Here is a 15529-nt window from a genome sequence, read left to right on the forward strand (position 1 = left end):
AATGGGACTCTATGTATCATAAGATTTCTGAATGTTCATAATTATCCTCTTCTATTTCAACAGAAGCCAGACACGTTTCTGAACCTTTAATATTTCCCTCAATATAAATATGGAAGCCAAATTCAGTGAGACACAAATCATATTAATCTCACCAATATTTGACATTGTTCCCTCTTTAATCTCCCCCTCTTTCTATTCCTAGAAATAGAGGTAAAAAAACTCACTGAAGCAATACATATTATTTTATACTGTATATTATATATCATATATACACATGTGTATATGTATATTGGGCTTCCCTGGTGGCTCAGACGGTAAAAAGTCTGCCTGCGATGTGGGAGATCTGGGTTTGATCCCTGGATAGGGAAGATCCTCGGAAGAAGGACACGGCAACCCACTCCATTATTCTTGCTTGGAGAATCCCAGGGACTGAGGAGCCTGATGGGCTACAGTCCACGAGGTCACAAAGAGTTGGACACAACTGAGCAACTAACGCTATGTGTGTATAACCATAAATATTAAGAGTTCTCTTACAAACTTCCACAACAGGCAGATGAAGAGGGCTAAAAGAAAGAAGAGTATGTATGACAGTACTGGCTTATTTCCTACAGACTCATTTTGATACATAAAATGTGTCTTTCCTTCTGCTCTTCTCCCCAGTGTTACCTACAGAACTCCACTCCAAGGGACTGTAGGGCTCAGCTACCAGTTAAAACAAAACACTTCCAACCAGGAGAACGTGACAGTAAGAACAGTTCTCCAACAAGGAAGGCTTTAACACAATAAGGCCTCTGTGCATATCACTACTCCTCCTCTAAAATCATATTTCCATAACGAAGAATTAAAAACACATCACATTAGAATTTTCCATTCAGACAGCTATTTTCTATGCCTAGTTTGTGCCTAAAATCTTGGTTTGAAAGGCAAGACTGACAATAAAAGACTTTACAGGGGCCAAAAAAAAAAAGGAAAATCATAAATCGCAGTCCAAGGGAAAGCAAATACTCCTCTTCATTACTGAGAAGAAAAGCAATTCAAATTTTGATCACAAAAATATAAAATGTGTACACTATCAGCCATTGTGGTTCACACAGTTGGACCTACCTTTATTAAATACGAGGCCACAAGTGCCTCCATGAGAGTCCGCTGTGCGCCTTCCAAAGTACTGTAAGCTCCAACCATCATGGATAATGCTTCTTGAATAGCGAGTCGTGTCTCGGGCTCTTCCTGTGAACGATGATAAAAATAGTGTTTCCTTCACTGCTGAGTTTCCGGCTGAGCATCCAAACAGAAAGCACACACTTGCCAGGTGTTTCCCTACCTTACACAGGGCTTCAAAAAGCTGCTGCACGAGAGCTATATCCTTAGTGAATAAATGCGGCATTCGACTGCAAGAGAATGTGAGACCCTCATTACTATCAAAACTTTCCATAAGGCAGAAAAAAACGAAACTAAACACACATTTTCCTAAACTTGCACTTTCACCTCTGGGTACCATGTGAGCATCACTGGGTTACCTCCCCAAAGAACCAAACATTTTTTAAAGTCAATATTTAATTCTACCATCTAATCCAAGTAACTCTAGATTAATACACGTATTATCCAGATAGTCTCACTAGAATATTCCATGCATTCAGTTAACATTTCTGATTTTGAAACAAAGAAAAGAGATGAGACTAAATGCTATTTAAACTAAAGACTCCGGTGACAAGAAGCCCTGTCAACTGCATGCCAGCACACAAGGGACAAGGTCTGTTGACAATGCTGTGCTGTATCAGCTGATCTGAAATGACTGTCTTCTGAGCCCCCGAACTCCTTCCCTGCACAGAAGAGCCCGACCGAGCCTCCACAGGCCAATGCAGAACCTGTGCAGGGGTGCAGGCAGCGGTCAGGGCCACTGAAGAAGCTGCTCCCCTCACCCCCTGCTCTGAAATATGTGAACAAAGAGGAAACCATGAAGAAGTGGCTGCAGGAAACCATACTAAACAGAGGAGAGGAAAAAAAAAAAATCCACCTTTGGAAACTCAAGAATCGTAGCACTATCAGAAAAGAGAATCACTAGAAAAAGCCTTGATTATTGATATTATAAACACTAGCAGTAAGTCGTAACAAGAACACTTAAAATCAATCAATTGTCTCTATGCAGGGTACAAGAAACCTAACACGTTAGGACACAATCCAGCTTAAAATCTCATTTCAAGACTGCCATTTAATATGGTAACATATCTTCAAGTGTAAATTAAGACATCTCACATCATTATCCTTCTACAAGGAAGACATTTCTAAACAACCTATAGCCATTAAATAATTTCCTTTCAGAATCATAACAAATTTATTATCCATCCATTATTAAATGCCACAATTTTTCTTAGTTTACCAACAAGGTATCTCTCACTGAAAAGGAGTTTACTCACCTGGAGAGTTTTCCAACAGCTGAATATGCCATAGACAGTAGCTTAGGGTCCTTGAAATTAAGAAAAAAAAAAAAAAGAACAAAAAAGCAGACAGAACAAAAACACAGTAAACGGCAAAACCTTTTTGCTGCAATGAAATGCATTAATTTACTCCTTGTTAAACCTAGGTCTCACTGTGCCTAACTACATGATACCAGAATCTGAACAAAACAAATAAAAATGTCCAAACCCAGGATGCATCAGACTACTAAAAGAAAAAACAAAACAAAACCTTCCATCCCCCACTCACTCCAAAATGAAAATGCAGAGGTCATACAATAGAAAAGTTTCTCTCCACTGATGCTAACTTCAGGATCCTTTCAATACTATCTATGTAACCTGCAAATACCAAAATTCACCACCAACATACTAAGAAGACAGCTTAACTTATTAGAAAATTCATCACTGCCCAACAGACTAGGATCCACCCTCTCTCATCCCAAATTTCAGAACACAGGAGAGCAATTGTCTAAAAATCTGCACTATAGTAAATTGTTTCTTCTCATATCTTTCACCTTAAAAAGTTAAAGGGATCACAGTATTTGGGTGAGTTAGTGAGGGTTCCACTGGAGACAGATAGAATTTTACATTGCTTTATGAAAATCAGGAGTCTGACATTACTCAGCACACAGCAGCACTTCTGTGAGCTGAAGTTTACACACTTCACAAAGGATTCACACGTCTACACGGCCACTCTCATGGGCTCATCTGTGGGGAAGACGTGCAGGTGCCATCTGGAGGTTAAGATAATGACAGCCCTGTAGGTTATCTGGCCACTCTAATCTAGTCTCAAAATATATAGTTTCCCCCCTCAAAACTCCAAAGCATTTTTATTTCTACCAGCCATCCAAAGCACTTATCTATGCCATAAAAAAGGTCTGAAAGGTTTCCAAGGCCTTAAGCACCATGCGAGCTCTGTTCACGCAACAGAAGAAGACAGGAGAGTCAGGCCGAGGACTGCCCCAAAGCACAGCTGCACAACAAGTGAACAGTTTTCAATAATAATAGTATCTACTAACATGCCTTCACTGGGCTAAACTATCTCATTTAATCTTCACAATCATCTATAATCATTTAATCATCACCATAATCCAATGAAATGATACTATCAGCCTCATTCTTCTAATAAAAAACAGAGGTCGGAAGAATTTAAGTTACTCACGAAGGAACAAAGCTAGGGTTCAAACTCAATTCTAACTCCAAACTGCAAAATACTGGTAACTATACTACTGCAAACATGCATTCATATTTAGCTAAGACTTAGGAAAAGAATATTAACTAGCATTCTTAAAACTTTACCTTTTTTTAGGCAATTCCCTTGAAATACTAGAAACGGTTAAGAATGATACAGCAAGAAAAAACAGGATTTGAAAAACTACAATCCAAGGAATCCTCACCCCACTTAGCTTAAGGAATCAAAAATTTACTGAATGCATGTTTTGACAGTTTTGAATCAACAAAATCTCAGTCTCTGAGAATTAACACTGTTTCTCAATATAAGCAAATCCAAATAGACCTATATGGAAATAAATCATAAAATAAAATCTAATTCTTTTCATTCCATTTTTGCAGTTTCTAAAATAAAATGTACCAGCTTTTTAAAATGTCACATAAAGAAATGAAAAGACTACCTCAAGATCCATATCAATTTTTAACACTTATTTCCCAAAAAAGGGGCAAAAGACGGTGGTAATTTCTGAAATTTGCACCACCTCAATTAAAAAATGTTAAGAAATGATGGAACAACAGCAAACTTTAACTGTATCAACATACAGACCAGGGAAGCTTATAACAAAATTTAAAAATTAAAATATTAACAAAAATTTTTTAAAAAACCAAGTCACTTACTTCTTTATATTCATTGATTAGCTTGGTGAGACCATTCAAAAGCATTGGACCTAATGGCTTAATCTTGATTTCTGGACAGCTTGTTAAAAAAAACAACACATACACAAAGCAAGATGTAAGAATCTCATAATTACGTATTGTTTCAGATTATTACTTAAAATAGAGACATAACTGATATAAGTTTAAATAATCTATCAAAATGTGACATATTTTAAGGTAAGCAAACACATTGTCTTTCTAGGTAAGATACTCTTGCATCCCTTCATCACTCCAAACGGCTTGAAAACTTTACAAACAGTTCAAATAACTTACGTTACACAAATGTGATGCACAAATTGCAGAGATAATGTTCTTAATTTTGAATTTGTATTTGTACCAAAGAGTCCGTCATACACCACCTATGAAAATAGAACATCAAGAATACCAATTAAGAAGAACAGCAATTTATTATTTTCAAATACAACTGAGGATTCAACAGTAGGTCTTTTGTACTACACTTTGTTCTTCAAAATTAATGCAGTTCTCTTTCACATAAGTATTCTAGCTGATGGCTGTAGGAAGCCAACAAGTAGCTTCAATTAACAGTCTGGATAACAAACACAATGGTTGATGGTTCAAGTCTGCGCTATTTGCGGGGCTACCACTAGGAAGCAATGCAGAGTTCATGCTGCAGTGGGCCACCACTCTCACGCAGACAACACGTTTTCAAAATAAGTTCACATGTAATTAAGAAACCTAATACCTCCCAAATGATTTAATCTGCTGATGTCCGAGGCGTGACAGGGGTGGCCCACTGCAGCATGAACTGTGTTGCTTCCTAGTGGCAGCCCCACAAACAGCGCAGACTTGAACCATCAACCGTTGCGGTTGTTATCCAGACTGTTTATTGAAGCTACTTGTTGGCTTCCTACAGCCATCAGCTAGAATACTTGTGTGAAAGAGAACTGCATTAATTTTGAAGAACAAAGTGTAGTACAAAAGATCACAAACTGATCACATGGACCACAGCCTTGTCTAACTCAATGAAATTATGAGCCATGCCATGTAGGGCCACCCAAGACAGATGGGTCATGGTGGAGAGTTCTGGCAAAATGTGGTTCACTGGAGAAGGGAATGACAAACCACTTCAGTATTCTTGCCTTGAGAACCCTAGACAGTATGAAAAGGCAAAAGGACAGAATATTGGAAGATGAACTCCCCAGGTTGGTAGGTGCCCAATATGCTACTGGAGACCAGTGGAGAAATAACTCCAGAAAGAATGAAGAGATGGAACCAAAGCAAAAACAACACTCAGCTGTGGATGTGACTGGTGATGGAAGTAAAGCTCAATGCTATAAAGAACAATACTGCATAGGAAGCTGAAATGTTAGATCCATAAATCAAGGCAAATCGGAAGTGGTCAAACAGGATATGACAAGAGAGAGCATCGATATTTTAGCAATCAGTGAGCTAAAATGGACTGGAATAGGTGAATTTAACTCAGATGACCATTATATCTACCACTATGGACAGGAATCCCTTAGAAGAAATGGAGTAGCCCTCATAGTCAACTAGAGAGTCCGAAATGAAGTACTTGGATGCAATCTCAAATACGAGAGAATGATCTCTGTTCATTTCCAAGGCAAACCATTCAATATCACAATAATCCAAGTCTATGTCCCAACCAGTAATGGTGAAGAAGCTGAAGTTGAATGGTTCTAGGAAGACCTACTAGACCTTCTAGAACTAACACCCAAAAAAGATGTCCTTTTCATTATAGGTGACTGGAATGCAAAACTAGGAAGTCAAGAGATGCCTGAAATAACAAGTAAATTTGGCCCTGGAGTACAAAACGAAGCAGGGCAAAGGCTAACAGAGTTTTGCCAAGAAAACGTACTAGTCATAGAAAACACCCTCTTCCAACAACACAAGAAAAGGCTCTATGGACATCACCAGATGGTCAACACCAAAATCAGATTGATTATATTCTTTGCAGCCGAAGATGGAGAAGCTCGACACAGTCAGCAAAAATAAGACTGGGAGCGGACTGTGACTCAGATCATGAACTCCTTATTGCCAAATTCAGACTTAAATTGAAGACTAGGGAAAACCAGCAGACCATTCAGGTATGATCTAAATCAAATCCCTTATGATTATACAGTGGAAGTGAGAAATAGATTCAAGGGATTAGATCTGATAGACAGAGTGCCTGAAGAACTATGGACAGAGGTTTGTGACACTGTACAGGATGCAGTGATCAAGACCATCCCCAAGAAAAAAATACAAAAAGGCTAAATGGTTGCCTGAGGAGGCCTTACAAATAGCTGTGAAAAGACAAGACGCAAAAGGCAAAGGAGAAAAAGAAAGATATACCCATTTGAATGCAGAGTTCCAAAGAATAGCAAGGAGAGATAAGAAAGCCTTCCTCAACAATCAATGGAAAGAAATAGAGGAAAACAATAGAATGGGAAAGACTAGAGATCTCTTCAAGAAAATTAGAGATACAAAGGGACCATTCCATGCAAAGATGGGCACAGTAAAGGACAAAAATGGTATGGACCTAACAGAAGCAGAAAATATTAAGAACAGGTGGCAAGAATACACAGAAGAACAATACAAAAAGATCTTCATGACCCAGATAATCACGATGGTGTGATCACTCACCTAGAGCCAGACATCCTAGAATGTGAAGTCAAGCAGGCCTTAGGAAGCATCACTATGAACAAAGCTAGTGGAGGTGATAGAATTCCAGTTGAGCTATTTCAAATCCTGAAAGATGATGCTGTGAAAGTGCTGCACTCAACATGTCAGCGAATTTGGAAAACTCGGCAGTGGCCACAGGACTGGAAAAGGTCAGTTTCATTCCAATCCCAAAGAAAGGCAATGCCAAAGAATGTTCAAACTACTGCACAATTGTACTCATTTCACACACTAGCAAAGTAATGCTCAAAGTTTTCCAAGCCAGGCTTCCAACAATACATGAACCGTGAAATTCCAGAGGTTCAAGCTGGATTTAGAAAAGGCAGAGGAACCAGAGATCAAACTGCTAACATCTGTTGGATCATCGAAAAAGCAAGAGAATTTCAGAAAAACATCTACTTCTGCTTTACGGACTACACCAAAGCCTTTGACTGTGTGGATCACAACAAACTGGAAAATTCTTCAAGAGATGGGAATACCAGAACACTAGACCTGCCTCCTGAAAAATCTGTATGCAGGTCAAGAAGCAATAGTTAGAACTAGACATGGAATAATAGGCTGGTTCTAAACTGGGAAAGGAGTACATCAAGGCTGTATATTGTCATCCTGCTTATTTACCTGCTATCCAAAGTACATCATATGAAATGCTGGGCTGGAAGAAGCACAAGTTGGTTCAAGATTTTTGGAAGAAATATCAATAACCTCAGATATGCAGATGACACCACTCTTATGGTACAAAGCGAAGAACTAAAGAGCGTCTTAATGAAAGTCAAAGAGGAGAGTGAAAAATTTGGCCTAAAACTCAATATTGAGAAAACTAAAATTATGGCATCCGGTCCCATCACTTCATGGCAAATAGATGGGGAAACAATGGAAACAGAAAAATAACAGACTTTATTTTGGGGGTCTCCAAAATCACTGGAGATGGTGACTGCAGCCATAAAGACACTTGCTCCTTGGAAGAAAAGTTATGACCAACCAAGACAGCATATTAAAAAACAGAGACATTACTTTGCCAACAAAGGTCCGTCTAGTCAAAACTATGGTTTTTCCAGTAGTCATGTATGGCTGTGAAAGTTGGGCTAGAAAGAAAGCTGAGCACCAAAGAACGGATGCTTCTGAACTGTGATGTTGGAGAAGACTCCTGAGAGTCCCTTGGACTGCAAGGAGATCCAACCAGTCCATTCTAAAGGAAATCAGTCCTGAATATTCATTGGAAGGACTGATGCTGAAGCTGAAACTCCAATATTTTGGCCACCAGATGCGAAGAACTGACTCTTTTGAAGAGACCCTTGATGCTGGGAAAGACTGAAGGTGAGAAGAGAAGGGGACAACAGAGGATGAGATGGTTGGATGGCATCACCGACTCAAGTTTTAGCAAGTTCCGGGAGCTGGTGATAGAGAGGGAAGCCTGGCGTACTGCAGTCCATGGGCTCACAAAGAGTCGGACACTACTGAGCAACTGAACTGAACTGACTAAGTGTATACCTACAAGAGGTCTATGAATATTTCACCACATAATTCTAGCTGCTTATTATATAATGTAGCATTACTACCACCACCATTTCTGAACCAAAATTATTAAGCCACTATCAGGAAAAACAGTGCCTAGTTAGCAAAACGGAAGAAGCTCTGTGATTATTTTATGTTTATGGAAACACAGAACACAGTATTTGAAATCAGACAAGGACTTCCCTATAGCTCAGATGGTAAAGAATCTGCCTGCAATGCAGAAGACCCAGGTTCGATGCCTGGGTCAGGAAGATCCCTTGGAGAAGGAAACAGCAACCCAGTCCAGTATTCTTGCCTGGAGAATTCCATGGACAGAGGAGCCTGGTGGGCTACGGTCCATAGGGCCACAGAGTTAGACACAACTGAGTGACTAACACTACTCCTACTAAACACTGGAGAGCAGATACTGGGGATAAAAGTTGTATCACCTAGAAGGAGGAAGTAGAACAAATAAGCCTTAAGAAGAGATATGAAGACAGAAGTTAGGAAGAGGAAGCAGCCACTTAAGTAAGTCTTAAGAGGGAGAGACGAGAAGACAGAAGTCAGTGTCCACCATACACATACAGTGAGCAAGACTGGTGTGTGCTTCCTTTGGGACTGAGGGAAGACAGGCAGGAAATAAGAACATTCTAGATAGGAGGGGCCACACTAGAGAGAATCCTGAAACCGGAGCAGATGCACACCAGGCTACGGGGGAGGGGCCCTACACCAGGAGCCAAGAAACAGAGCCACGCAAACAGCACAGTTAGGAGCAGTGATCTTTGCTGCCACGTGAGGTGCAGGGCAAGGGGTGCTGAGATACGAGCCCAGGTGGGAAACAACTGCTGCCTTTCCACCATTTACTGAGGACTTTCTCACTGCATGAGTACTAGCAGCATGCTCTACATCTCTATCAGCTCTCCCACTCACGTTTTTACAACACTGCTATGAGGTATCTGCTATCATTGCACCCATTCTACAGATTTTTTTAAAAAGTTTAAAGAACAGGGAAAAACCCTAAGGTTTATTTAAGATGAAAAGTTGTATTTGTTATTGTCTATAGTCACTAAGTCATGTCCGAGTCTTTGTAACCCGAAGGATATAGCCAGCCAGGCTCCTCTATCCATGGGATTTCCCAGGCAAGAACACTGGAATGGGTTGCCGTTTCCTTCTCCAAGGGATCTTCCCAACCCAGGAATCGAACCCGCCTCTCCTACAATGGTAGCTGGGTTCTTTACCATTGAGCCACCAGGGAAGCCCTATTTAAGATCAAAAGCAAGCAACTAATGACAAAATCATGCTCAAATAAATTGTCTCTAGAGCTGGACTGGTCATCACTTGGATGAAAGGCAAGGACTTTTGCAGAGGGGCTCATATCCCATACTAACAGAGTACAAAGATTTCCAAGTGCAAAAATAACTCCGGTGGCAACACAGAAAACAGACTGTCTGTGGGCAAGACGGGGCAACAAGGAAGACAACGGTGACAAGCAAAACAAGAACTGAAGATCTCCACTGATGCCAGCACCTGCCCTAGGGAGATGAAGATACTGAGGCGGCAGAGCTCAGAGGCTGTGGCCACTGCCTACGTGTGGGGCTCCAATCAAGGATGACTCATTATTCCACTTCAGTGAACAAGTTTCTGCTGCTACCATTTCTGGAAAAACACCACTCAGAAAAGAACTAGTTTGAAAGGGATTATTATCACCATACATTCAGAGTGCATGGTAACCATATAGAGTACATATTCTATAATCAAAAAATTTTAATAATTTTTATGTAGACCATTTTTTAAAAGTCTTTACTGATTTTGTTACAATACTGCTTCTGTTTATGTTTTGGTTTTTTGGCTCCAAGGCATGTGGGATCTCAGCTCCCCGACCAGGGATGGAACCTGCACCCCCTGTACTGGAAAACAAAGTCTTAACCACTGGACCACCAGGGAAACCTCTATAATAAAGATTTTTAAGTATTTTCTATAGCTAAACTTGAGAGAGAAAAAAGAATCTCATTAATCTTGTTACACACATCAACCTACCTCTTGAATATTCATTAATGCGGTTCATTCTCTAGTTACATAGACATAAAAGTTATAAACAGGTCGTATTTCTCTAGAAAAAAATCAGTTACCTGAATGTTAGCTGGGAACGTTTCGGCAGCTTGTCTAGAACGAAGAAGGTGGGGGACAATCTTTAACTTCACCCTTGTGCTGACTGGGTCCCTTTTCAGCTCTGGCTTCAGAACCGCTCCCTGTTGAAAACATTATAATTCAGCCCTTCAAAATTATTATCAATTGAAAACAATCATGAGAGATCATCTAAATTAATGGTCTCTAAAACTTCTGTTTCAAGATCCCTTTATACTCTTAAACTACTGAAGCTTCCAAATATCTTTCTTTTATACTGGAATATCTATGCATGTTTACGATATTAGAAATTAAAACTGAAAAAATTTTAAGTACTTATTTACTTAAAAATAGTATTAAACACATGATATATTTTCATAAATAAACATACTTTTAAGAAAAATTTAAAACTACATTTTTCAAAACAAAAAGCTGCACTGAGAGAGTTGTACTGTTTTTCAGTAAATCTCTTCACTATCCACTTTCACAGAAGAAAGCTGGATTCCTGTATCTTTTTCAGCATTTAACCTGTTGTGATATGTTATTTTCGTTTAAGTATATTAAAAAAAATAAAACCAGCTTCACACAGATATGTGACTGCAAAAATGGTGATGATTTTATTAGGTTTTTCAGGTTATTACAGATATTAATTACAGATATTCTAAATACAGATACCACCCATAAACTTCCACAAACTTGATATATAATAGTTTCTTAAAGGTTGCCATGTGGATTTGAAAATGTATCAATGGAACCTCTGCATACTCTGTTATGGTATACTAAATTCCACCACTCTATTAATATTAAATGGCTCCCTTACCCTTGTATGCTTCTGTAACAACACTGGTCATTTGGAAAATATTGGCTCACTGAGTTATGCAAATATTTCACTATAAAACATCCACACACACACAAATCACATGTTAATATCATGACCAATCTTATCAGAAAAGTCTGTAAATACTGACAAGCTGTCATGCTCAACACAATAAACACAAATTTCCCAAAATTCTAACTTTTGCTTAAAAGCACAATTTTCACCACTGCCAACAGAGCTTGTTAACTGTTTTTCTTGAAACCTCTTTTTTTCATTTTAAAAGAGAAAATTCATGCCAAATACCCATCTTAATAACCAGAGTTTGTCTCTCTACTCTTAATATAAAATAATTTTTTCTGTTTCATCAAGGATATTTGTAAGCTAAAGTTTTATTCCCTCTTTCCTTTTTAACCAAGAGTGCTGACAGTGAGGAACAGAATGATTCCTAATAATTATTTAGTGACACAGCTCTGATTCATGCTAAGGTCCCAGCAGTGACACGCATCACTGCTTTTGCACCATCAGTGCAAAATTCAACACAGGAAAAAAAAAAAAAAAAGGCAAAAACTGTCTTGGCTTTGTGAACCTCTAAAAGACCCTCTGTGACCCATGGACCACACTCTGAGAACCAATGACCTAGTTCAACCTCTTCATTTTCTACATGAAGAACATGATGCCCAGAAAAGTTGTGCAATTAGCCAGATCTCTCCTCTCCAAGACATTTATGTGCATCCATTCAGGAGGAGAATCAGGGTGGGGTGAGAATTCCCAACTCACTGTTCTTTCTGCTACATCACACACAACTGTTTCTTCTTGGGAGACTGGGAGAGGCCTGTGTCACAGCTTGAGGGATCTCAGTTCACTAATCAGGGGTCACACCCCTGCCCCCTGCAGTGGAAGCATGGAGTCCTAACCACTGGACAGCCAGGGAAGTCCCTATCACACTCAATTTACTCTAACAGGAGTTAATACGATTTTTGAAACAACTATTTACAGTTTAGAAAGCAAACAAATAATTTTGCATGTCTAGGTTTAGACTTGGAATACTTCTAAACACAGTGAACTAAAAAGGACTTATGTTATTAAGCAACATCTTACTTTGAAAATTCAGAAGAACCCACTCACTGTCCTAGACTCTAGACCAAGAGTCAACAAACTATAGCCCATGGGCCAAATCCAGCCTACTATCTGTCTCGGTAAGGTCTGTTTGAGTTAAAAAAAGTTTTTACATTTTCAAACGATTTTTTAAAAATCAAAGCAATAGTCTGTAAAACTGTATTTCACAAAAATAGTAAGAAATTCACATTTCAATATCAATAAAGTCTTACTGGAACATGGCCATGCTCATTCAGTTATGTTCTATGGCTACTCTCACGTTATGGCAGAACTGAGTAGCCGCAGCCTCACAACTGTAAAGCCATTAAAGTCTAAAATAGCTACAGAAAATGTTTACTGAGGCCTAAGCTAGGGCAGCTGAATGGAAAACACCACATCAGGTAAACTAAGCCACTTCAGGAGATTTTAATCTACCTACACTAGCATGGTCTAAAACTAGTACTTCCTATAGCATATGTTCAGCCTAAATCAAAATAACCTGGAGAAAATGTTCACGTATCACCATGTCAATAAAATGCTTTTATGATGATGTAAGAATAAACCAAAACAACCTACCTCTTTTGTTTTCAGTGGTATATCTCCAAGGTATACCTTGTACATCTTATTAACGATGGCAGGATTATTCCAGTCAATCAAGCTACAGAAAGTTTCAACAAAGCTTGTTAAAATTATTATTTTTCTCTCCCAGTTCAATAATTTCAAAATATCATAACATCAATACATTACTAAAGAAAAATGCTATAAATACACAAATGAAGAGACGGCCATTGACACTGCAGAAGAGAAGGAAAAGGATTAATTTCTATCAAAGTTAATTTTCAAACAGGAAAAAAAAAGTCCCTTATCCCACCATGATTCAATGTAACATAGATCATTGTAGCCAGTGGCCCGATTTGGTACCACTCAAGAAATCTGGACTGTATTCCACTCTCAGGGTCAATGACACAGAAAAGGTCCAACAGAGCAGAGTCATACTTCAGTTCAGTTCAGTCGCTCAGTCGTGTCCGACTCTTTGTGACCCCATGAACTGCAGCACTATACTTGTTCCAAGAGCCCTGAGGCACGGTTCTTCTGTTTAGCCACTTGAAAATTCAAAAGTGATATGGAAAGTGACCCCAAAAATACACATTTTACCCATTAAAGCCACCACCCTAGGAAGCTTGCAGCCCATGGCATTTCCCAAATTCCGTGTCACTGTCATCTCCAGCATCCCCCTCTTGCCTCCCAGCACACACTTGCAGTCTTAACACCCAGTTCTACAGAGCAGTCTTGCTGCCATTTAGTCATTAAGACTTATTCCTAATTGGGCCCCACAATAAGGTGACTTAGAACACTACTCCCCAACCTTCTGGGCACCAGGGACTGATTTTGTGGAAGACAGTTTTTCCACAGACCATGCGTCGGCAGAGAGAAGGATGGTTTGGGAATGATTCAAGTGCGATACATTTATTGTGCAGTTTATTTCTAATCTAATGCCATTGCTGATCTGAGAGCAGGTACTGGTCCATGGTGTGGAGGTTGGGGACCCCTGACTTAGAAATATAACGTGATTGGTGATGTACACCCACCCTCTGCAGCAGCCCCCCGCCAGTCATTCTATAAACCGAATAATAATGCAATTCTATATTTCACTTGAAATAATAAGATTTAACCACACTATCTTCTCTCTTTTGACCTTGATTCTGCTTTCAAACTATGTTGTATCCGTGCAATGTAAGTTACCACGGTGCTTAGACTGTTTTCCTAATCCATCTCTTCTTTCATCTCTTATCAAACTACCTCATTCAGAGATCCACAATTCTACTATCCTCAAAGACAGTCTACAATCCTACTTATATTTACCTATATCTTTCCTCAGCTGATTTCTACTATTACTTGAGTTCCTCTTTTGCTTCTCATCTATAAATACTTCAAGTTTACAGACTTTTGACAAAACACACACACTTTAGTAAAACAAACAAAAAACCTAACAATGGTTAACTAATAAGGATAACTTTCACTGTCCCTTCTACTTTTCTTCTTGTCACCTTTTTAGCTTTACTTTTCTGATTACACACTTATGAAAATTCAAAAATTATTAATATAGAGAATACAATTCCTTATACTCTGCCCCCTAACCCTCTCTATTTCTTTTCAATAACCACAAACTTTGGTATATCTTTTTCTAGACTTCTTTCCTATGCACATAAAATAGCTAGATGAGTATGGCAGGTAGATAGAAACAGATCAATATAGAGAAGGATCACTTGAAGAGATACTTTGGGATTTCTATTTAACAAAATGGGATATCTACATATTGTTCTCAACTCACTTTTTACCTCAACAATATTACGATATTTTTTTTTGAAAATACACTTGTTTTAATGAACAAAACCAATACTAATTAGAATACTTCAGCACCACATTTATATCTCCAACAATCCAATCTATTGCATGGTGTAAAGATTACAGCCAGTCCAAACACAACGAAAGTTTGAAGGAAGTTTTTTTGGAAGACAGTTTGGAGGGTCCTCAAAAGAAAAAACAAAAAAAGACTTGCCAGTGGGACCTGGCAATCCCACTCCTGCGTATACATCCTGATGAAGCAATAATACAAAAAGATACACGCATGCCTATGTTCACAGCAGCATTATTCACAGTAGCCAAGACATGAAGACGTGGACACAATCTAAATGTCCATCAACAGATGAATGGATAAAGAAGATGTAGCACATATATACAATGGAATATTACTCAGCTACAAAAAAGAATGAAATAATGCCATTTGCAGCAACATGGATGGGCCTAGAGAGATTATCATATTGAATGAAGTAAGACAGAAAGAGAAAGACAAATACCACATGATATATCGCTTGTACGTGGAATCTAAATATGACACAAATGAACTTATCTATGAAACAGTCACAGATACAGAGAAGACTTGCAGTTGCCAAGGGGGAGGAGGGAGGAAGAACTGGGAGTTTGGGATAAGCAGATGCAATTATACACAGGATGGATAAAC

General features: G+C 38.8%; 1 protein-coding gene across 4 annotated transcripts in view; it reads right to left on the bottom strand.

The window, feature by feature from the left end:
* The window catches only part of ECPAS (Ecm29 proteasome adaptor and scaffold), a 111138-nt gene that overhangs the window by 50126 nt on the left and 45483 nt on the right, over positions 1–15529 (bottom strand). For all 4 annotated transcript variants that reach the window (XM_065947651.1, XM_065947650.1, XM_065947647.1 and 1 more), the window contains 7 exons: positions 13084–13165; positions 10601–10720; positions 4614–4699; positions 4302–4380; positions 2415–2464; positions 1322–1388; positions 1105–1227 (listed from right to left, as the gene is read on the bottom strand). In XM_065947651.1, the coding sequence (XP_065803723.1) occupies positions 1105–1227; positions 1322–1388; positions 2415–2464; positions 4302–4380; positions 4614–4699; positions 10601–10720; positions 13084–13165 (607 nt within the window). The remainder of the gene's footprint in view (positions 1–1104; positions 1228–1321; positions 1389–2414; positions 2465–4301; positions 4381–4613; positions 4700–10600; positions 10721–13083; positions 13166–15529) is intronic.

Source organism: Muntiacus reevesi, chromosome 10, assembly GCF_963930625.1.
Source record: "Muntiacus reevesi chromosome 10, mMunRee1.1, whole genome shotgun sequence".
Classification (NCBI taxonomy): Eukaryota; Metazoa; Chordata; class Mammalia; order Artiodactyla; family Cervidae; genus Muntiacus; species Muntiacus reevesi.